A 24,756-nucleotide genomic window follows, 5' to 3' on the forward strand; every position below is an offset into this window, starting at 1 on the left:
TCTGTGGATTATCTCGAGTAACCGGGACTCTGGAAAGAGACATTGCTGTTGAGTTTTTCAGATCAGTTTCACTCAATACCTCACACCAAAATGATCTAGATTGATAAAAAGCACCAGACGTAAAAGTAAAAATATGTATTTTTAATTTTAGAAATGTAGAAATGTCCCTTTAAACACTTCATAAAAATGTGTAAATTAAGTGGGCTAAATACCTAAAAAGGCTTTAAATACAACAGCTACGCAAGCAAAGAACTCATCACTTTACCAACCAAAGTAGTGGAGTGGTTTGTTTTAAAGCACTGTAGTATTTATCGCTGGCTGTTGTATTGCATTACAGAAGGCGTCTATTTTCCCAGTGTTTACCACAAGAGCTTCTTTACTTCCCACGTCTGTATCTGCTGTATACAGAACAGAAATATGTTTATGAGTCAGAAAAGTGGCTGCTCCAGCTTTGTAAATATGTGGTCATTTATCAGTGTAACTGTTTTGGTCCCGATGTCCTTAAACTAGCAAGTCATTGTGGAGAATCAGAGAAAAAATTCCAGAGGCAAGACCACATCCCGGTCCCAGCTCAGCGTCAGCACTTACTGACTGATGTGGCCCCTTTCTCCTGGATTAAAGGGGCTTTGTTAGGGAAATCCCCCGCACCTCTGGACTTACTCACCCAGACACTCCCTGCATTAGATCAGGCCTTTATTTGGCTCTGCAGTCACAGGTGCTGTGGGGAGGACCAAACCTTGTTGTTGTTTCTGTAATGTAGTTATTTTTAAATCTCCACTGACCACACACTCTGACGGGGCATGTTTGCGAGAGCATGTTTTGGCTCATCTGTCTGCTCTGCTAATCTGTTTTCTCACCATTCAGATGCAGCCTTGCGTCTCTGCTCACCATCGCCCTCCATGGTAAGCTGGAGTACTACACCAGCATCATGAAGGATCTGCTGGTGGACCTGATCGATGCCTCAGCCTCTAAGAATCCCAAACTGATGCTGCGCCGCACTGAGTCCGTTGTGGAGAAGATGCTGACCAACTGGATGTCCATCTGCATGTACAGCTACCTCAAGGTGAGGCTCAGCTAAGTTATGAGGCGGGCTTGATTAAAAAGAATTATCACCTATCTGATTTTTGACTCCACCTCTCTGCCTTGTTTTTCAGGAAACAGTGGGTGAGCCTTTCTTCCTGCTGCTGTGTGCAATCAAGCAGCAGATCAACAAGGGCTCCATAGACGCCATCACAGGGAAGGCCCGCTACACCCTCAACGAGGAGTGGCTGCTGCGCGAGAACATTGAGGCCAAGCCACAGGTCTGATGCCTCACACTCATTCAGTTTATCTCTCACACCCTTGATTTTGCTTATTAGAGCTCAGAGGTCAACATCTAACTTACACGCTTACTTAAGTTGACCACCAAAGAGTTTCATGCAACTTTGCAAAGTTTGAAATGTACTGCTCTGTGTTTACTTCTGCAGAACATCAACGTGTCCTTCCAGGGCTGTGGCATGGACTCGCTGCCTGTCAGGGTCATGAACACAGACACAATCTGCCAGGTGAAGGAAAAAATCCTAGAAGCCTTTTATAAAAACCTGCCATTCTCCCAGTGGCCCCGAGCAGAGGATGTAGACCTGGGTAAGAGCATATTTTCTCTGATTATTTTCATCCTTTCCCCTCCCCAGCCCTCTGAGATATAGTAATCTCCTTTGCAAAAGGTCAATTCCTCTCATGAAGCTCAACTAACCTGAGGCTGCAATATAATAAATGACAGAATGCATCGAGGAGAGTGTGCAGTCATAATCACAAAGAGTTATTGCTTTCAAAAGCCGCGGAGCCTGCAGAGCTGATTTGATTAATGGCCCGAGAATATTTCCACAGGTCGTGACACAGAGCGTTAGAGCACGGCTGCTCTCTGTCTCGCATATTCTTTTCCAAATTTAGGATGAAATTGTCTAATATCTCTCGCCTCCCTCGTCCTGTCTCCTTCCCCTGCAGAGTGGTTTGACTCCGGCAGCAACAGTAAGCTTCTGCAGGACCTGGATAACTCCTCAGTGATGGAAGATGGCAGGAAGAAGCTCAACACTGTCTTCCATTACCAGGTGTGTTTGTGTGAGGCCACTGTGGTAGGTGTTGTCATGGTATACCTGTGAATCCCTGATATTGTAACAGCAACAGCGGGGGTGTTGAAACTCTTTGTAAATGGTGTCACTGGCTGTCCGTAGGTGGGAGGAGGATACTCTCTGCTTCTGTGTGGCTGTACACAAGTAGTCGTAGGTGCTGCATTCAAGCTCGTGTACAGTTTGTGTCATTAGGTAGCAATTTATGATGAGCTGTAATGTTTAAAGGAGCTCGAGATCCAGAGCGTTATTTATTGCAGCTTACAACTGTTTGCTGTGTAAAGATACAGTGGAGTAATGCCATCGTGAGCAGAGAATTAAGTCACACTCCCTCTGTGTGTGTTGTAATCGGAGCCTCTCTGCTCTTTAATGGGGAAAGCTGATCTGTCTGTGCATGATAGTGCATGTGTGTATCCCACTGGCTAATTAATCACAGCTGCCCTGCACTGTGATCGTGGTTACTGCTGATATCAGGATGGTGCCATGCCATCGTTGTGACGGCCCAGAATTCTGAAGCCCCAGTAGTCCAAAAAACGACCCATTGGATTGAAAGCCCATTTCTCTGACTGCCCGTTATTCCAAAAAAACAAACCCCATTGCTCCCGTTTGAGCCACTGAACCCAGGTGTTTAGCAACTGTGTGCCACTAAATATGGATGTCTTAAGCAACAACATGATCTTTTCCTCACATAACCTGTGTTTTCTGTTCCCAAACTTAACCACACATTCACCACAGAGTTGCTGACAAATGTAACATATCCGTGGTTTACAGAAATGTACAAGGCAGCCATTTTTTTCCTGGGGATTTAGTTGCCTAACTGCAGGGAGTGTGTATTTTTAGAGAAACAGGACTTTTTTAACAATGGGTGTTTGTTTTTGAGATGACGGGCTTGTGGAGAAATGGGCATTCAGTCCAACTGGACATTTCTCGGACTAACTGGGCTTCTGAAGTTCGGACCTGCACTTGTATAGCACCCTTCTAGTCACCCAACCACTCAAAGCCCTTTTCACACTACGAGTCACATTCACCCATTCACACACATGCATGTGCTGGTGGCCAGGGCTACCACAAACGTATGGTACTCAGTTTTTGACACACTCACACACTGACGGATTAGCCATCAGGAACAATTTGGGGTTCAGTATCTTAGCCATCAGGAACAATTTGGGGTTCAGTATCTTGCTCAAGGATACTTCGAGCTAGAGATCAAACCACTGATCTTCTGATTAGTGGACGACCCGCTCTACCTCTGAACCGCAGCCGCCCCTGGGCAGCTGGAACAATGGGCAGTCCCCCATTGGGACAGCGGCATTGTTGAAGCTAGAGCTCACTGTCTAGTTCCCCCTCTGAGATAAAAATGTTAGCTCAATCAGCCAGCGGCGTCAGGTAGTCACAACGGGCCCCAGTGCACGCTATAATGACGGGCCCTAAGGCACACTAGTTACTTGTTATGCACCTAAACTAGCTACCATGAAATCTTATCATCACATGATCAAATAGAGACTTGACACTGGATAATACCAGCATAAATATCACCCAGAAATCATCATTGTATATGTGTATAGAATAAGAATACCAATTTAAAGAAGGCATTATTCGCTTAACTGAATATTTTAAATGTAACATGTTTAACATATTATTTTTCTGCATAACATATAGTTGAATGGCCCCCTCACCCCATTGGCCCCAGTGCAATAATCCTGCCTGCACTGTCTATATTTACGCCCTTGCTGTCAGCACTGTTGCTGTAGTTAGCACTGTTCATGCTGTTAGCACATTAGCTTCTATGCTGGCTAGGCCACCCCAATGTTGAGAACCGTGTGTAGACAACCTCTGAATCACAGATGCACTCTAAAAGTCGCATACAAATCCTTTAACAACTGTTACTGAGTAGGAAATATTTTCAAATGATTTACAGATACACAGTAACTATGGTAACATACAGAATTAAATCAGTTATCACACAATTCTAATGCTTAACTTAAAGATCCCCACCTGATGTGTTTTAAAAGTTAGAAAAGTACTCTGCTTGGAATAATAACTTGTCTTTTCACCCACCGTCTTTGAATTAGACAAACTTTTTTTCTGTCACTGGAAAAACCCAGAATCTATGAATATGCAAATATTTAAAATTCAAATATATAAGTTTCAAGAGAAAAGGACGCCCACACTCTGAAGAGATGCTCCCATAAAGATGATTTATCCAGTTACATTGTTTTGACAATATGTCTTCATCAGGTAGTATGAATATGACAGCTACTATGTCGTAGTTGCACTTAATGAGTCTTCTTTTTGGGAGCATCTATTTAGTGTGTGGGTGCCCATTTTCTCTTCAAACTGTTTGTGCTTTTTTTTTTTTTTTTTTTGCCTACGCGTTTGCTCTCATGTTGGGAAGAGCGTACACGACCTTGAAGCATTCCTTTCAAAACTACTAGACATAATACGTCTCCTACTTTACCGTGAAGTCCGTTCTTAGTGTGAGTCACACACCACATTTGTGCATATTAGACTATAGCCGGCCTCCATTTAGTTGTTATGTCACAGGTTCATGCTTGTAAGTAGGTGTACATGTTAAACTCAGATTTAAGGTGAGCGCAGAGAAACTTACCTCCTTCATGCAAAGAAAAACTGCACATACATCATTCTGCACAGTGAAGGTCAAACGTTTAAGTGAAGTAACAGGAAGCAAGACAAATTTATGTCACATGCAGAGGGGCTTTAATGATTTGTTGTATGTTGTGGTTACTGTTACCCTCTCAGTCATTAATAATGGTCGTTTATATTGACTTTTAAAAAGTGTGCCGATGTTAACTGCAAATTATTTGTTCAGTAGTTACTAAATGGTCCCCTTACACTCAAAAAAGTGATTTACTTATTGTTGCTATACTTTGATGTTTGACCTTGTATGATGTATGTGCCCACATTTTCTTCACATTCATCTGTTGAAGAGAAATGTGTGTGGAAACTTGAAACCTCCAGTGCACAAACACTGAGAATGGACTTGAAGGATTAGACGTCTCGTGTTCAGCAATTAAACTTTAAAAATGAACAATAATAATATTCATAGATTCTGGATGTTTCAATGAGGGAGAAAGAGTAGACCTCAGTGTAAGAATTTGTAAATAGTTTACAATCATTTATTGTGGAAAAAATCATTAAAGAGTACTATAGATTTTTCTTTAATGTCTTAATGCATTTCTGTTGGAGATCTTAAAGGTAAACTAAGCAGGATATCCTAATAAACAATGTCTAGACTCATATAGAAGTCACCCCTCTCAGTCATCACTTGTGACTCACTGCAAGTGTGTGGCAGGGTATTTTGCTGCAGACTCTGCGCTCTACTCGTATGTTCCTCTTATTTCCTGTTTTCGTGACATTTATGGGTGTGCACCCCCGCAGCGCTCAGGTGTGGTCAGGCCTTTATAAAAAGGTGTGAGCAGCAGGCATCCAAGAGACACAGCGACAAAAAAAAATATACGTATAGCGAGGAGAAACGCTAAATGACAGTAAATCTGGGGTTGGCTTTGACTTTTTCTGGCAAGCATAAACAAACAGTATCCCACAGTTTGTGCATAGTATACCATTAAACAACAACAGCTGGTGTTATATGAACCTTTAAGGAATTGTATCTGATACTTTTAGTACTGGCGGCACGGTGGTTTCCGGCTTCCTCCCACAGTCCAAAGACATGCAGGTTAAGTGGTGACTCTAAATTGTCCGTAGGTGTGAATGTGAGTGTGAATGGTTGTCTGTCTCTGTGTGTCAGCCCTGTGATAGTCTGGTGACCTGTCCAGGGTGTACCCTGCCTCTCACCCAGTGTCCACGGGGATAGGCTCCAGCCCCCCCGTGACCCCCAACAGGATAAACGGTTATGGAAAATAAATAAATGAATGAATGAAGGAACTTTTGATACTTAATCAGTATTTTGTGCTGTGATAATTTACTACATGCAACACACTTCTGTGCAGTGAAGGGCATTAATCATTCATCGCTTACGTATTCAAAAAACACACAACATTTAACAGACATTACTACTACTGGTACAAGTAGTACTACGACTAGGCTTATTAGATACCATTATGCATATACATTCGTTACTCATACATTGACTAAAGTACATCATATAACTGACTTTTATTTATAAAAGAAAGCAGGAAATTAGATTTTTATGAATTGCGTTTGCAATAAAAGATTAATAATGTAAGGTAGATGATTAAAAAAAACACTTTTTTAACACAATATATTTTTTTTCCCGAAAGAAAAATAGCGAAGCAACAAGTAAAATGTCATGACTGGTACACCATTAAGAATGTCTGTATGTGTATGCGTGTTTGCTTATGTCTGCATTCATTTGTGCATGAGTAAACAGTTGTTCGGTGACCCCCGACCTCCGACCCTTTACCTGTACTTGCTAAGTGCTCTGTTTAGTTTTTGCTGAGCCATGGGGACAGAGCTGTGAAAGCAGCGAGCTGCGGCGTGTACTAACAGTCTGGGTTCACTGGCAAGGCTGTTCAATCCATTTCACCGCGGGTTGACTTTAATGAGCCTAGCCAGGCTCCCGCAGGCTCGCCACCAGTCTAGATGCACGCAAGACTGACACACACGCACACACACACACAAACAGACGCACCTCTCAACACCGCACTCCCCTTGAGGGCATGCTTAATGATGCTGTTCTGCTGCACCCCAGCTCACCCCTGACCTCATGCCCCCTGTCCTCTCTCGTCTTTCTTCCCTACGCCCCCCCCTTCCTCCTCTTTCCTCTTCTTCTCTCCCTTCGCAGATCCCAGAGGGGGCATCACTGGCCATGAGCTTGAAAGACAAGAGAGAGAACACCCTGGGGAGAGGTACGTCACCTTCAAACACACCCACTCCCTGTCGCTTTGTCACACACACTTGGATAAATACACGCACCCACTCGCTCACAGGAAACAGCACATGCTTAGCTGATCACGAGAACACGATACGCTCATGTAAACACGCATGAAACCACACACACCCTCCCTTCCCGAAAGACACAGCGGACATCTAAACACACTCGCACCTAATAAATCACAACACTCCTGCTTCACTCCGGGAGTTATGCTACAGCTTCATTCAGAGCTCTTTCTCTGCGTTATAGATGTACTCCATTAGCAAAATGTCAGCTTGTGGGAAAAATTTCGACACAAGTGGGCCCATTGTCCAGCCTCGACCCCGGAATATAATGACTGTGCTGCCTGTTGACAGATGAGTTTACATACAGCTTTTAATGGGCTTGTCCGTTCGTTCGTCTGGGGTCCACCTTACATAATCAGTACCAGACCAGAGCTCAGTTCTGCTCGGGCTCTGTCCATCAAAGCCTCTCCTCTCATTCATACTGGGCCAAAAATAGGCTTATGTGGACCAAACCTGGCTCTGGCTTCAAAGCGTCAAGGGGGTGTTATGAGCCTGTAGTGCTCCCTGGCTAATATAAAACACTGTCCTGCCTGCCTGTGATCAGTGTTGAGGGTCTGGACTGAGGCCCGCTGGGCAGGAGCATCTCTGGCAGACGGCTGTAATGAGCACACACTCACAATGCTGTTGTGTGTGTATCTGCACACATGCCTGTCTTTGTTTTTACTGGTGTGTGTGTGTATGTGTGTGTATGTGTGCAATAATTTACTGTATTTGTTTGTCTGCTTTGAGCTTGGGTTTGTGCATGGGTCCACACATGTTCAGGTATACATATATGTTCACGCATGTGCATGCGAGTGTTTGTGTTTAGAGCTATATATAAACCAGCAAGGTTTAATGCTCTTTCCGAGCGCTGGCCAAGCATTACCATCTCATTACACCGGCTCCAGAACCAATCACAGACTCTGTGTGTCTGTCTCCCCTAATCTCTCTCTTTTCTCTCTCCTTTCACTCGTAATCTTTCTCTTTCATTCTCTCAGACAGCTCCCCTCCCCTACCGGCCCACAGTCCACCTTAATCACTTTCTCCTCTCTCCCATGTACTCTATCTTCCTCGCGCTCCTGTCAATCTCCCTCCTGCATTTTTTTTCCCACCCTCCCTATCTGTCACACTCCTCTGTGCTCCCTCCTCTTGTCTCCTCTTATTCTCTCAGGTCTCCACCTTGCTGATTGCACATTGTCTCACCCTGTATGTTTTTTTTTTTTTTGGTCCCCTTTCTCCTTAGTTAAAGATCTGGATACGGAGAAGTATGTGCACTTGGTGAGTATCTCCTTAAAGGTAATCAAAATGTTTCTATAAGTGCCCTCTGAGTTTATTACCAGAGCTTTTCCTGTGTGTGCCACTGTTAGTCAGCCCGGGGCAGGCATGACGACAGTTAGAATGGGGGGTGAATGGAGGTGAAAAGGAAAGCTGCTGAGAGGACATGACAGCACTAATGCCGCTTAAGCTCTTTTATAAACGTCAGCCAAGATATGGGCCCTTTGACTTTAGAATAATGAGTTCCTTGGAACACAATTTGCCGGGTGAATAGTTAGTTTTACAGGACAGTTCCGCGGTCCCTTTTTGACACAAGAAGATGGATTTTGACTGCTTCTTTCTTTTCCCCACTACCCCTATTTAGACCTGTATGAGCAAGTCAGAGACATGATCCTGTACACAGCAACCAGAGAAAAGCAGGAAAATTCCCCAGCTCCCATCACTTCCTCAATTCTTTGTATTATTTAGCGCTTCAAAATACCCTGATGTGGTTTCTGGATCATGTGTCTAATGCAAGAAACAGAGAATTCCCCGTCTGACAGCTGAGACAGTAGGGCATTCATCGAGCTCTCTTATGATGGGGTTTATTACTTCAACCTGTGTGAAGTATGTTGACCTCTGCTTTTCCAGGTCCTACCTCATGATGAGCTAATGGAGACCAAGAGGTCACACAGGCAGAGTCACCGCAAGAAGGTCCTGCCTGAAATCTACCTGACACGCCTGCTGTCAACCAAGGTGAAACATGAGACTGTTTGTCAACACTACAAGCAGATTTCGGTTACAGCTTGATATCTAAGTCATCTTTCTGTTTCTTGTTTTTATGGCCCATATTAGCCATCTAGAAATTCCCACATCCCATGAAACTATATCCCTGCGTATGCATGAGCCGCCTTTCCTTTCTTCTCCCCCACAGGGAACTCTTCAGAAGTTTTTGGATGACCTCTTTCAAGCCATCCTCAGCATCCCTCCGGACCGCCCCCCTCTGGCTGTCAAATACTTCTTTGACTTCCTGGAGGAGCAGGCCGACAAACGGGGCATCACAGACCCAGACACCCTGCACATCTGGAAAACCAACAGGTAGACATCTAAACTGCATGATTAAAGACGCCTTTGGTCACCTTGCTGTGCAAGTGCAAGGCTTTAAGAGCTTATCTTTCCTCTCTCTGTGCAGTTTACCTCTGCGTTTCTGGGTGAACATCCTGAAGAATCCTCAGTTTGTGTTTGACATTGATAAGACGGATCACATGGACGCCTGTCTGTCTGTCATTGCCCAGGCCTTTATAGATGCCTGCTCCATTTCTGACCTGCAGCTTGGAAAGGTGAGATTACCCATCTTATTTATCTGTCTATCTGTCTATTGCAGGGGTTTTCACAGTCTGTCACTTTGGGCTCCCCCTGAGACAAAATTGAGGGAGCTGCACCCCCTGACGCTCCTGTTTACTCTTCAGTTAGTTGATTTTAAAACCTATACCTGTTAAAAGTGTGCCGAATCAGCTACTTCCATTTCCAGTTTGTAAGCTATCCATGGATGAACTATCAGTGGATTACTTTGGTACTGGAGAGCTTGAAAACATGATGATTCTCTGGCAAGTTCTGGAGTTATAAGGAGCTTTTTTTCCACTATGACTTCTAAGCGGATTTATAGATGTTTATTTGTGATGGACATTGGAGATTACGATATAATCAGGATATGGAAGTCACACTGAATCAGAAGAAATGTCTGTGTGTTCAGAATCGACTGAGTCATAACTCTGAGAAGGCGTACACATTTTGACACTTCTGTCCTTTTCACCTCATGCACTATCTCTGCCTCACATCTCTCTAGGAGTTTGACCACACACACACACACCTCCCGAGTCCCCCTGTGAACCCTCATCCCTAAGCCTTCAGACTGTCAGCTCCATCTACCTCTCCTCATGTTATTTCAGCCGAGTCGGCTGATCCAAGGTCATGAGCACCAGGGATCTCTTTTTGTGCTGTGCGTGTGTGTGTGTGAGTGTGTTCAGGCATGCATATGTCTGTCTGTCTGTCTGTCTGTCTGCAGGAGTCTGTGTGTGTGTGCTTGCATGTCAATGTCCTCACTGCTCACAAATCCGTCTCATCCCTCAGACACCGTGACCCTGAGCACGCTCTGCTTCCTGTCTCTCTCTGACTGGCTTCCTCCCTGGAGGGAGCCGAGGACTCATCAAATGATGCTCCTCTTTCACTGAGAAACAGTCTGATTTATATACTTCAGTTCAGTGCCAAAGAGCCGGCGCACTCACAGCAGAGATGTTCACATGTACATGTGAGCAGGTACATACCTATGGATACAAAGCCACACATTATACCTCCAGCAATGAGTCATTTCTGCACACTCTGCAGCATCCTCATTAACATGTCGCATCTGGCTGTGCAAGTATTGTGGAGTCACCAAGTTCAAGGATATGGCCGCGTTCTCTCCCGCAGGTCAAGGAGACTGGCGTGACACACCTCTCCATTTTCCCCGAGTGTTTACAGTCACTTGTTTGTGCATGTGTATGAGTGTATGTGATGTCCTCGGGACAGGGTGGCAAAGGGTACGGGGTCTGGATTAGCAGGAGCACAGCAGGGGTGAGAGAGAGAGGGGTAGGAAACTAAGCAACGCTTGCTGTTTCCACGGAAACCCTCTTATCTGGCGAGATGCAGACATGGAGGGCCGCGAGGTCACAGGGGGGTTACCGGGCAGATGGGCGAGCAGCAGGAAGTGACCTTGTGGACAGGAAGAGACAGGGTTCCCTATCAGAAGGAGCGAGTGTCGCCGCAGGCTTTCCACTCCCCGAGCACCTTTAACATACACACAAACATGCACACACATGCAAACAAACGCGCACATTAGGTGACACAAATAACTCATGACACATAGAAATATTAAGGTGCGCTGTAAGCACATTCACCGATGCTGAAAGCTGAGGTTGGCCGTCTCTTTTTCCCTGTCCTACTTTCTCTCTGTCCCTTTCTCTCTCACACACAGCACACAAAGGCCCACACACACTCGCTCACAACAGTAGTCACCACTAAAACCCGAGAATGCCCACAACCTCTTAGCCCTGCTACTTTTCTTCCTGCTTGAATAAGCACCCGTGCGAGAGCCTGGAGTGACTGTGGAGAGAGTGGCAGAGGTATGAAGGAGTTTTGTTTAGACTGGAATGCTCCTTCAATGGCTCTGGGTTTTTGAGTCTCCTGTCGTGCAGAAAGGAAAATGTTCCCTCCCTCTATTGTCTCACATAGTTTGGTTTAGATCATCAACAAATAACAGCCTAACTGAACAGCTCCTTATTAAGACATCAGCACCTGATCGCAGACTGCACTACAAACCCTTCCATTCAAGACTGAGCTCCGGTGCTGAATTATTAATTAACCCTCAGAAGAGCTACATCGCTTTTAGCCTCCTGCTGTAGCAGTCAGTTGTACATGAACATTTCAAACATGTGTTCATGTTCATCAAATGTTGCGTGTCTCACTCTGCCAGGGGGGCGGTTAGTGAGCTCAAGGACAGCCTGTGTCAGACTTGCTCAGATTTGTTCCACAGCATCAAATAGGCAGAGCCACACTGCCGAAAATAAAATGCATATTGCTGCAATAAATGGTTATAGCTGTGCAGACTGTAATGGGTTTTGCTTTTTTTTTTTTTTTTAGGACTCCCCTACCAACAAGCTGCTGTATGCCAAGGAGATCCCTGAGTATAAGAAGAGAGTGCAATGCTACTACCAGCAAATACAGGAAATGGCACCTCTGAGCGAGCAGGAGATGAACGCTCACCTCGCCGAGGAGTCACGCGTGAGTAAACTTCAGAAAGCCCCTGTGTTTGTCATCTGGCTTCAGTAACAAGTTTTATTTTGGAATAATATGACATATATTGAGCAAAGCGTGTAGTTCAGGCAGCACACGATGTCAAGCTCAGCTCACATCCCAGCTACATCAGCTGATGTCAAACAGCCCGATCAACTGATGGAGCAGCTGATTGACAAAGGGAGTCAGCTGATAGATCACATGATTACTTTCTATGCAACCAAGTGGAGAATCTCATTCAGGGCACCCTATTTAAACTGCTCTGGCCTGCCTACTGTTGCTGCTTCCTCTGCAAGCTGTTTTGCAACCCCCCTCCACCCCAGCTCCTCCTTTTCATGCCGTGTCTGACTTATCAATGTCATGTCTGTTTGTCATCGATGCTGCTCTGTTCTGTTCCTGGGGCTCTTTGCTGCTGCTCTCCCTGTCTCAGGCTTTCCATGTAGGCACATGGAAGGGCAGTGAGGTTTGCTCTCTGTCTCAGGTTTTCCTCATTTGCACATGGAAGGGCAGGGAGGTTTGCTCTCTACCTCAGGCTTTCCTCATTTGCACATGGAAGGGCAGGGGGGTTTGATCTCTCTGCTTCAGGCTTTCCTCATTTGCACATGGAAGGGCAGGGAGGTGTGCTCTCTCTGTCTCAGGCTTTCCTCATTTGCATGTGGATGGGCAGACAGGTGTGCTCTCTCTGCCTTATGCTTTCCATGTAAGCATGTGGAAGAGGCTTTCTGCGTAGGCCCAAGGAAAGGCAGAGGGGCCCCAGAGCAGAGCCATACCGCCAAATATTACACTGCAAATGGAAATAAAGTTTTCTTCGACTGAAATAATCTAATCAAACTCTGTTCTCCATCTTGTAGAAATACCGAAATGAATTCAACACCAACCTGGCCTTGACAGAAATCTACAAATATGCCAAGAGATACAGAAACCAGGTAAGAGAAGAGATTCTCACGTTACTTTTCTGTCTTTGCAATCTCAGTTCCAGATTAGATTTGTTACTCGTGTTTAAACTGGCCCCTCTCTGCAGTCACAGCACCTCGGTCGACTCCTTTTGCTGTTTAAAGTTTCGCAGATAGGTATCAGAGCGTGACGCATCAGCATGGAAGATCATGCGCATGTTGAGAGATGTACTGTAAACACTCTAACAACCTGTCCCTTAATTGTCTGATCTTCCCGGCAGCAGCCACCATGTAATGCGTCCATTCCACCCTTCCAGCCCACATATACCTCTCACTTGACGCAAACAACGTGCTGTTTACCCTCTCTTTATCCATCACCCCTATCTGCTTAATGATACAGTTAAGTTGCTGCTTCAAATCTCCTGTTTCTCTTACAGCTAGCCCTCTTCAAGCCCCTACTGTCCTCCCCCATGCTCCCATACTGCTGTGACTATTCTCAGGAGAGGCTTAGTCAGTGGTGACTGTGCCTTAATGGAGCACCCTCATGATAATACCGTTTAGCTGCTTTCCTCTGTCATGCTACTGTACTGACGTGGGCCAGAGGCTTAGACTACGATTCACAGAGCTCTGTGAATGGCCCCTGATTGCCTATTCTCTCGCACCAGCTCAGTTCGCTCTGCCTCGTAGCACACTGCCGCTAAGAGCCCATAAATCCCACTGACACCGTGACAACTATTGGGCATGAAAAACAGAGCAGATGTGGGTTTTGTAAATATGTGAAGAGCAAAGGCTTTTGTGGTGTGGAGGCATGCGTGAAGGCTGGAGAAGAGGCTGTAGCACTTCACTTGTTCCTCTGATGCTCTCCCTTTTCTCGGGCTCAACTTTCTATGTCCAGGCAGGTGGCTGATTTCCTCCCTCTGCATCATCGGGCTATATGACATAATCCTACAGCTAAATTTAATACCTTTTAAGAGCTTTTTAAAGACCCTTTCTGTACATTTCAAGACCTCACTGCCACTTTGAGTTCAAACTGGTTACATCAATGACACACTTTATCTTACTTTACTTTGTATTGATTGTAAGGACATGCAAATAAACTGTCTTAGATTGTGGTAAGTACTTGGACAACTGCATCAATGCAACATTCAGATACATAGCGTGGGAACAAAGCTCAAGATAATGAATTGAGTGACTAACCCATAAAATAAGTAGATAGTATTGTATGTCATAAAAATGTCATCAAAAATGTCATAGTATAACGTGTTAAAAAAAAAAATCCAAAAAATGTCATAGTATAGTATTTCATAAAAAAGTGTTAGAAAAAAAATCATACCATAGTATGTCATTACAAAATGTTTAAAAAAAATCATAGTATAGTATGTCATGTCATGTTAATTTTTTACATTAAAGTATAATCTGAAAAAAAGGTTAAAAAAAGTCATAATATATTATGTCATGAAAATGTCATCAAAAAACTCATATGAAGTATGTCATGAGTGTAGGTTTTTTAATGATTTTTGAAGAAATGCTTAACTATGACAATTTATCATACTTTTTGATGACATAATGTAATATGATGTTTTTTTCATGATTTCTGACGACATATTATACTATGACATTTTCTCATGATTTTTACGACATTATATACTATGATATTTTTTCATGGTTTATGACAACATAATATACTATGATTTTTTTTCATGATTTTTGACGGCATACTATACTATGACATTTTTCACAATTTTTGACGACATACTAAACTAAGATATTTTTTCATGGTTCATGACGACATACTAGGACGTTTTTCATGATTTTTGACGACATACTATGCAATGACGTTTTTTCATGAATCTTGACGACATACTATGACGATTTTTCATGGTTTATGACGACATACTATATTATGACTTTCTTCATGATTTTTGACGACATACTATACTATAATATTTTTTCATGGTTCATGACGACATACTATTCTATGACATTTTTTCATGATTTTTGACAACATACTATACTATGATAATTTTTCATGGTTTATGATGACATACTATACTATGATGTAACGTTTTTTCCTGATTTTTGACGACATAATATACTATAATGTTTTTCGTGATTTTTGATGACATACTATAATATAACATTTTTTCATGATTCTTGACGACATACTATACTATGATTTTTGATGATATACTATACTATGATATTTTTTCATGGTTTATGACGACATACTACACTATGATGTTTTTCGTGATTTTTGACAACATATTATGACATTTTTTCATGATTCTTGACAACATACTAAACTATGATGTTTTTTTATGATTGTTGACAACATACTAAACTATGACGTTTTTTCATGATTTTTGACGACAAACGATAGTATGATATTTATCATGGTTTATGATGACATACTATACTGTGACGTTTTCATGATTTTTTACGACATACAATACCATGACTTGTTTTCATTTTTGAGGACATGATATACTGACTTTTTTCATGACATAAAACATATCAAAAAAGTAATATTATAGTTTGTCATAAAAATCAATCAGTCAGTCAATCATTCAACCAATCAATCAATCACTTTATTTATACAGCACTTTTCATACAAACAGAATGCAACACAAAGAGCTACACACAATACAAATGATGCAACAATGCCTGGGGTTATGGTCAGTACACATGCAGCTGAGTTTTATATTAACTATAACTGAGTGTTGTTTTTTTAGGAAGAGCAGAAAGTAGAGCATTACAGTAATCAGTTTTGCAGGTAATAAAAGCATGCATCACTGTCTCCTTGTTTGCTTGGGAGAGAAATGGTGAGAAACAAAAAAAGTCATAGTTTTGTATGTCATTAAAATGTCATCAAAAAAGTCACAGTATAGTATGTCATAAAAATGTCATCCAAAAAAGTCATAGTATAGAATGTCATGAAAATGTCATCAAAAAAGTCATAGTATGTCATAGAAATGTAGTCAAAAAAAGTCATAGTATAGTATGTCAAAATAAAAGTATTAAAAAAAGTCATAATATAGTATGTCATGAAAATGTCATCCAAAAAAGTCATAGTATAGTATGTCAAAATAAAAGTATTAAAAAAAGTCATAATATAGTATGTCATGAAAATGTCATCAAAAAAAGTCATAGTATAGTATGTGATGAAAACGCCATCTAAAAAAGTCATAATATAGTATGTCATAAAAATATCATCCAAAAAAGTCATAGTATAGTATGTCATAAAAATGTCATCAAAAAAAGTCATAGTATAGTATGTCAAAATAAAAGTATTAAAAAAGTCATAGTATAGTATGTCAAAAAAATCTCATCAAAAAAAGTCATAGTATAGTATGTCAAAATAAATGGTATTTAAAAAAGTCATAGTATAGTATGTCATGAAAATGTCATCAAAAAAGTCATAGTATAGTATGTCATGAAAATGTCATCAAAAAAGTCATAGTATAGTATGTCAAAATAAAAGTATTAAAAAAAAGTCATACTATAGTATGTCATCAAAATGTCATAGTATAGTATGTCATAAAAATTGTCATTTAAAAATGTAATTGAAAATGTCATCGTGTTGTACATCATAAAGATGTTATCAAAAAAGTCTGATACATTTTTCTTTTTCTCGCTCCCTCTGTCAGGTGGTGAACGCTCTGGAGTCTAATCCCACCGCACGTCGCACTCAGCTGCACCACAAGTTCGAGCAGGTCATTGCCCTTGTGGAGGACAACATCTACGAGTGCTGCAGCGAAGCTTGAACCTTCCAGTGTCTTTTCTACTAGCCATCTCTTTCTCCTGCTGACAGCTGCCTTTCTTCTGCCTACAATATTACTGGGGAATGTGGACCATGAAGGAGTTAGCTTTCATCAGTGTCACAATTATTCCCACAGACTATAAGAAACGTGGAAAGTGGCAGAGGACTCAAACCTGCCTCTCAAGCGTCAAACATTTGCGGGGTGTTTCTCATATAATCTGGGAATGCCGAGCAATTTTCCCAAATCTTTCTCCATGACAGACAGAATTCCAGTCTGGCTCAGCTATGCTTTAGAGGAAAGGTGTAGTAGTGACTTGGAGATAAGACATTTTCTGGATGTCTTTACAGTTACTGGGACCTACAGTAAGCCCTGGTGGCGATCTTAACGCACTGAACCCTTTTCTTTAGGGAACGAGCCAATGATGCACTGTACTGTATTATAATGTCCATAGCAATATTTATAGATGTGTTATAATGCTTTCAAGTGGCCTGTTCATCAGGATGAGTAAGACGGACCGCGATGAACTCCTCCCATCTCCTAAAGCCTGCAACGTTCTCAGGTGTGATGGGTAAAGATGGGCGAACCGCTCCCATCGGTGCTTTGAACAATACGTCCCAATGTGCTTTGCAGGTTGATGATGGGTTGAGGAAGAGTGGAGAGAGGAATATTAATGACTGAAATTTATGAGATCAGATGTAATGTAGTTCACTGGGAAGAGCTGCATCAGTGTAGAAGTGTTGATCAGTGTGCTTGTTAAACGAATGAATTTCATGTTGGATTCTGACCAATTTAAAAGAGGGAAATTTACATTTATGAGAAAAAAATGTGAGCTCAATATAAGGAGAGACTGTATTTGTGATGCCAAATGACTTGTCAGAGTTTGTGAAATAAATTACAGTATTTAGGATTTTAATGTGTCTAATGATGACAGTGTGTTGTTGTACTCAATCCCAAAGTGCTTCATTTCTACATGCATTACAGCATAGCAAATTTTAACAACATTTGAAAACCATTAAGATCTGGCCTGCCACCCAAAAGCACACAAACTAGCATCTGGAACTTCTCAGAGGGCCTTGTAAAAGTTCCCATGAAAAGGCGAGTTGGGGAAAAGCTGTGCAGACATTTAGCTTTGTTTTTATTGCAGGACACACAACAACTTCCACAAGATCCTAGCCTTTACACATTAACAAAATAATATCCCTGTATCTCTTTAATACACATTCTGACGTACTTTCGAACACATAAACATCCAACGCACACACGCACATGCATCCAATCTCTTGCAGGAGGCACCCTCTTCCTGCAGAGGCTCTTTTTCAGGTCCATCTGTTTTACACTCATGTCTCAGTCAATGCCAAGAGCAAACTAACAACCCTGGCTGTGTCACCATGAAGACAAGGGGAGAGACAGAGACCAAATGACAGCCCCATCTGATGCCTTAAAAACTTGTCTGAGATATCTAAACAATTTCATGACTAATTTTCATCTAAGTATTCGTAAAATCAATAGTTTCAAGCGCATTTTGGGGGAAAATAGCTGCAACAATCACTGGAACAAGACTTGATGTGGGTGAAATCATGTGGTGTGGTTTGTTTTCACCGATTATATTTTTTGGGGCAGTGTGGAGCTTGGAATGTGTTCAGTTGGATCATCACGCCCCCCTGATGCCGGGTTAAACTCTGTGAAGCCAGCTGAACACTTTCCATGATTAAATGGATTGAAAATACACATGCTGGCTCTTGAATATGTCAGTTCCACCAAAGGTGCTGCTGTGCCGCTGCAGTGAAGACACATGGAGAGGTAAGTCAAGAGGATTGGCCAATAGAACATAGTGCTGCTTGGCGGTGAATGGTCCCAAGGCGTGCAGGGACAGATGGGACATTGAAGGTGGGAGGAGGGTTTGGGTCAAGCGGGGGCCACCTGGCTGGATGAGACAGATGAAGTCTGAGTTTTAGAGGTGGCGGCGGCCGCCGCATCATCGTCCCCAAATGGATTTCTTCCACAGCACACCGCAGTGATCATGCAGTTTCTGAACTGGAGGCCAAAAAGAAGAAGAATATCAGAATCACAATTATTCCTTCACTCAGTGGAGGAAGTAAAATGTAGTATTCAGTTTTTTTAACAATACGTTTTATGCTCGGTTAAAAGTCCTGCATTCAAAATCCTACTTAATCAAAACTGAAAGTACGTCGAAAAATGGCCCATAACTATTAGACTGTTGAAGGGGAACTACACCCATTTTCAAAATTCATACATGTTATTCCTTTAATCTAAGACAGCCAAAAAAATAGGAAAGAAAGAAAGAAAGAAAGAAAGAAAGAAAGAAAGAAAGAAAGAAAGAAAGAATGAAAGAAAGATTGTGTGGTTCCATAAAATCTTGCTTCTATTCATTGGCTATGGAGCAGACTTTATAGTTGATGACATCACAAGTTTGTGACTTACCTCTCTGGCAATATCGTAATTAATTTAGGTGGTGTTTCCCTTTAATGTTTTTATTTTATAATTTATTTAACCAGGAAGTCCCACTGAGATTAAAAATCTCTTTTACAGGCCGAGGTAGCAGCCAATCAAAACACATTAAATTGCAACAAATACAACATATAACACTAAAATCCACAATAAAACAACTATTCAAACATAGTGGCCTCTCAAGGGAAACAAGCACATGTCTCTGTCACTACATTCTTTTTTTGCATTTAAATTCATCAGTGGATATTAAGTGTTTCTAATTTTAGATCTGTTTGAAGATTGTTCCATGTCCCAGGTGCAGAGTAGGAGAATGCAGTTTTCCCCAGATCTGTTAAAACCCAGGGCTCAGTAATGTAACAATACATGCGCAGCATTAGGAGACGTACACATGCCACATTGTTTGCACCCTCAAATTTATTGTTTTTAATGTAGATGTGTGGCAGACCCATGTTCTCAATAAACAGAAGGTTATTGGGAAAATGTCTATCTGGAGCCAGAGTTTATCTTTTAAATTTATAGGCTCTATTGTATGACCACACTGTCAGATAAATGAAGTACAGTAAAAGTACATTATTTGCCTTATGAGTGTAGCAGAGTTTAACTATAGCATGACATGCAAACACACAAGTGAATTACAAGCACCTCGAATCTTAAGTTTTGTACTTTGGAGAATGAACATTCCACCACTGCCTTCACTACCACTTTGTCTTCTACAAAAAAAGCTTGATCAGGATATTTGCTTCATATACCTGTCTGTTTAGCAGAATGTAGATGACTGGGTTGTACAGAGCGGAACTCTTGGCGAAGAAGGCCGGAGCAGTCATGAACACTGGTCCGAACTCAGTTCCCTGATTGGCAAAGATGTACCAAGCCACAGTGGCGTAGGGCACCCAGCACACCAGGAAGGAGATCACCATGACGATGACCATACGTGTCACCTCTTTCTCCGCTCTCTGGGTGGTTTCAGACTCCTGCTGCTGGGCCGCAGCCTGAGAACACACAGATGAAGGTTATTAATTTACAGAAGGACCAATCTGTGATCCAATTGTAAACAAAACAAAACACAGGACTACTAAACTGAAGGTTTAAACATGTAAAATCCGCAGTAAGTTAGTCAGTAAATCATATTATTTTTTTCTTTAAGTCAAACTCTCCGATTATAAATGCTTATATATGTAATGTATGTGACAAATTACAGATTAAGCCTTTCAGATTTGAGAGACCAATGCTTTGTCAGCTTTCAACCTGCAAAAACAGATTTTGTTTTTGGCCACTTGAGGGCAGCGTAAAAAAGTTGATATTGCGACTTGTTAGCATACAGTTCCTTATTTATACATCCAGCAGTTACAGAGCAACACTATCATTTATTTGGAGTTGTATTTCTGGCCATCTGATAAATGCAAGTCAAGTATTTTCTCTTTTTTAGCTCTATTTTGGTCTCCATAAGTCCCAGTTTGTGCCTCTCATGTTAGAATACATTCAGGTCACAGAGTTACTTTCTATCTCTGCATGCAAATACACTAGAGCCACAAATTGGGGCTAGGCCTTCACCAACTCCTGAGGGAAATATCTGTCTCTTTAAATGCTAAATACTCTGCAATGTTCATCAGCTAGTTGCTAAATATGTCCGCTGTTTGGTGAGTAGGTAGTGTACAGTGGGTTTGGGTAGGGTCACTGAAAAGAGCTGTGTGCTGAGGCAGACAATGAGGCCATGAGAGCGGTGAGAGTGAACCAAAACAGTTAGAGGTAATGTTACTGTGTGTAACTTTTTATACTGTTAATCCTGAACATAACTTAAATGGGAACATCACAGAAATTAAGAACTCTATTATGTTATTTCCGTGGCCTGAGAAAGTTCAATTAATATTTGTGAACATGAGCTGCTCTCTCTCTCAAAGCCAGAAACCAGAGAAGTCTCTTGTGATGCCATAGAGTATAAAGTCTGAGGATCTCCATAGCTGATGAACAGGCTGATTTTGTGGACCCACAGAATGTTTGTTTAATTTTTTACACCCAAATGAACTTTATTCTATTGTAGTGTTGTCAGTTTTGAAACAAAAAATGTTTCCATATACTCAGAACACTCCCCTGGGGGTTCTATCTATAATATCTTTCCCAATTCCTTGCCAGTGGAGCAGCTCCAGATTTCACTATGATATCACAAATTTGAGTTTTAGCACTCTTTGTTTTTGGACTTTGAAGAGAATAGCTCATGTTTACTTTAATTTTTGAACCATCCGAGACCTTTCCCGACTTCCTCAATTGTCTCTAACAGCCTGCTGGCTGATTTTTATGTGAAGGACTATGGGCGGTTTTGCAGGAAAATCCAAGGAATGTGATGAAATTCCCAAGTGCCTTGCCTCTTCTTCAGCTCCACTGCAGCACTAACATTGTGCAACACGAGCTAATGTGTGCTAGCTGACTAATGAAGCAAAATACTGTTTTAAGTGACAAACACGACTAAATAAATCCAGACTCCAGTGCTGATCGGCTGGTTGATCGGCTAGCTTGCTGTTTGCAAATTACTGTATTAGCTAACATTTTGAAGCAACTGTGAAATCCATGCTGTGAAGCTTAGTTACAGGTAGCTGGCTAACCTCAGCTTGCCTGCTTGATAACGTTATTGCTAACAAAATATTATCCAAGTGAATGTGTTAGTTGGCTAGCTTGTCAAATTATCTCACCAGCTAACGTGACCCATGATACTAACTTATAGATTATGACAAACACTTGATTCAGCCAACAATAGATGATGGAGCTTTACAAAGTAATTTCTACTAGCCAAGCACGATGCAAGGCAGGGGCAGGCAACGGACAAACCCTTGACTTAAGCTAAGGTTAGCCAGCTAGCAGGTATAGGTGCTATATTAATACTGTGAAAGTATCAAAACGCTCAGTCCACAGAGAAATGCACATAGTCCATATTCAGAAACTGTGCCTTTCAATGAGCAGTCAGGATTAATGAATTTGTGATGTCACAAGTATACTAGACAGATTGAAACACAAAAAATTTAAATGGGTCCTTTTATATTTTTTGTTGGAATATTTTGCAGTGTATGTGAATGGCATCAGCTGACAGGAAGTAAACATGAACCCAAGCTGCTGCTTAGCAAAGTGAAACAGCCTATAAAGAGAAAAACGGAGCATTTTAGACAGAAGGTGATTTTAGGTATATTCGGGTGGACAGTGTGAGAAAAATAAGGTGTTTTTTGAACATTAAAGCATGAAAACATGTTCTAGGAGAAACCCAAAATACAAGTATGAACCTGTATATGAGCATGATATGGGACCTTTAAGTTTAGTCAAACAGCCAAACATGAATCATCATGTTTGGCTGTTATAAATTCTGTAAAACCAAGATAATTCTCTGACCCTTTTCACAGTCTTTTCACTTTGCCATTTATTTGTTGATATAAAAATATAAATTAAAGCCGCTTTAATAAAAAAAAAAAGTCGGAATTCTTTTTTAACTATTCATGACTGCGAATACATTATGAATGTGGAAATACTAATATTAATGAGGGCATCAGGACGACACTGTGAGCAGGCAGACTGCCCTTCAGCTGGAGGACCTGGGTATAAGCTGCCATGTTGGCAATGATCTGCCCTCCTGAAGTGTCCTTGAGCCACTAAATCCCTCACATCTCCAGAGGCTCCGCTCTGTGATGCTGCTAACCTCCCGGTGGAGGGGGAGAAAGGTAAAAAGAAAAAAAAAAAGAGGAATTTCTCTACAAGGATAAACAAGGTATCACATCCTTGTCATTAATATTTTGTCTGGCAGTGGTGTTCTTACCGCTCGCACAGTGCAGAGTAGGCGACTGTAGCAGTAGAAAATGATGAAGAGGGGGATACAGAAATGGAGGACGAACATATAGATGACGAATGAGGTGTTGTTGATCTCAGGCTTGGGAGTGTAGTAGTCAATCCCACAGGAACACTGCATTCCCTCTGGGATGTACCTGCATCCACACACACACAATAATAATCGAAGAATTTCCATCAACACCATCACACACAGCATTTGATTCTAGATGTGTCTTTGAGTAAGGGTGCTGCAAGTCAGCAGAGGTAATCTCTGACGTGCTTTAGTGTGCAAATGACAAGTACAATACTCATGTGGCTTTAAAGCCTGGCAAGCACAGTCTAGACACTGAAACATACAGTACCGGGACCATCCGAGCAGAGGGGGGGTAGCACAAGTCATGGCCATGATCCATGTGAATGCCAGCCCAGCGAAGGCATGTTTCTCCCCAAAGCGGAAGTTGGTCATTGGCTTACAGACCACAATGTAGCGCTCGATTGCCAAAACCACCAGAGACCAGAGTCCGATCTCTCCTGAGACGTAAAATAAAGCAGGTGTAGAAATAAATAGAGCACACACTTACTTGATACCATATTACATTTACACACAGAGTTTTAGATTTTAAGTATTCACACCCATTTTGAAACTGGCACAAAAAATAAAAGTCTTACCTCCCAAAGTAGCGAAGAATCCCTCAATGTTGCAGCCGGTGACCCCTAAGATGAAGTATCCGTGCAGGGCTGTGTAGAGGGTGACCGTGAAGCCCCCGATGACCATGAAGAGGTCGGCCACCGCCAGGTTGAGCAGCATATAGTTCAGAGGGGTCCTCAGCTTTTTGTTTTTGACGGTGACATGCAGGGTGAGGAAATTGATGGGGAAGGCAGTGATGATAAGGAACAGCATGTACGCAGCCAGAAGAGAGAACTTCCAAGGCTCAGCCAGGTAGTACTGAGGGTGCTCAAATGGGCTGCGAACCAGCCCGGTCTTGTTAGACATGGGGACATAAAAATTGGGTCCTTCTGTGCCGTTCATGGTTGCAGTTAGTGAAGTGGTTTTTTTTTTTTTCTTCCTCTGAGACCTTAACACCAGATAAAACAGTCTGTGCCTCTTCTCAGGATCAAATATTGTGAGGGAGTCTTGTAGTGCAGCCCTAGTGCAAATGGGGGGGAGAAAGGACGGCTGGAGGGATGGATCTTATGGAAGTGAGATGTGCTCTGCAGCCCCCTGAGGTGATGCAGCACCTTTTAACAGGCCGGCCGGATTAAGGACTTGCACGGAGCAAAGTGCTAGCAGAGATGGAATTAAGACAATCTCAGTCTCCCTCTCTCTCTCTCACGTACACACACACACACATAAAGCATCACAGAAAACTCCAGAAATAGCTATGCGGTATGTTAAGCGTTTTCAAGGTGAGAGGTTACAGCCATGGCTCTCCGAACCCCATCATTACTGTCATGTGCATCAATGCATCATCAGAATGGGATGAGAGCAGAGAGTGGGAGGGAAGGCAAAGAGGGAACCAGGCTATTTGTGATTTAAACCGTTCAGAGTGGACAAACTACAAATGAAATTTCTTGAGCAGTCCAACTTATTTGCATCTGTGAAAGCCTAATCCCTAACCACTGCATAATGCAGGGCTCAACTCATAGCCTTAAGTGTAATCAGAGTCAGTGGGGCATACCGCTCATAGCGTGCACTCTCACTCCAGCTCTCTTTTGTACACA

General features: G+C 42.1%; 2 protein-coding genes across 2 annotated transcripts in view; one reads left to right on the forward strand and one right to left on the reverse strand.

The window, feature by feature from the left end:
- plxnd1 (plexin D1) overlaps positions 1-17,640 on the forward strand; it is a 101,321-nt gene extending 83,681 nt beyond the window's left edge. Inside the window, exons 25-36 of the mRNA XM_049581511.1 lie at positions 865-1,063; positions 1,155-1,301; positions 1,467-1,623; positions 1,984-2,087; positions 6,889-6,952; positions 8,266-8,300; positions 8,928-9,032; positions 9,211-9,374; positions 9,469-9,616; positions 11,955-12,095; positions 12,959-13,033; positions 16,648-17,640. Of these exons, the coding sequence (XP_049437468.1) occupies positions 865-1,063; positions 1,155-1,301; positions 1,467-1,623; positions 1,984-2,087; positions 6,889-6,952; positions 8,266-8,300; positions 8,928-9,032; positions 9,211-9,374; positions 9,469-9,616; positions 11,955-12,095; positions 12,959-13,033; positions 16,648-16,764 (1,456 nt within the window). The 3' untranslated portion in view covers positions 16,765-17,640. The remainder of the gene's footprint in view (positions 1-864; positions 1,064-1,154; positions 1,302-1,466; positions 1,624-1,983; positions 2,088-6,888; positions 6,953-8,265; positions 8,301-8,927; positions 9,033-9,210; positions 9,375-9,468; positions 9,617-11,954; positions 12,096-12,958; positions 13,034-16,647) is intronic.
- A 189-nt stretch (positions 17,641-17,829) lies between these two features.
- On the reverse strand, positions 17,830-24,689 carry LOC125891922 (rhodopsin-like). The gene is made up of 5 exons (XM_049581528.1): positions 23,704-24,689; positions 23,397-23,565; positions 23,024-23,189; positions 19,980-20,219; positions 17,830-18,795 (listed from the first exon to the last, which is right to left on the reverse strand). The coding sequence occupies exons 1-5, from the start codon at positions 24,062-24,064 to the stop codon at positions 18,667-18,669; spliced, it is 1,065 nt and encodes a 354-aa protein (XP_049437485.1). The 5' UTR covers positions 24,065-24,689; the 3' UTR covers positions 17,830-18,666.
- Between the last annotated feature and the right edge of the window lie 67 nt (positions 24,690-24,756).

Source organism: Epinephelus fuscoguttatus, linkage group LG7 (genome assembly GCF_011397635.1).
Source record: "Epinephelus fuscoguttatus linkage group LG7, E.fuscoguttatus.final_Chr_v1".
NCBI lineage: Eukaryota > Metazoa > Chordata > Actinopteri > Perciformes > Serranidae > Epinephelus > Epinephelus fuscoguttatus.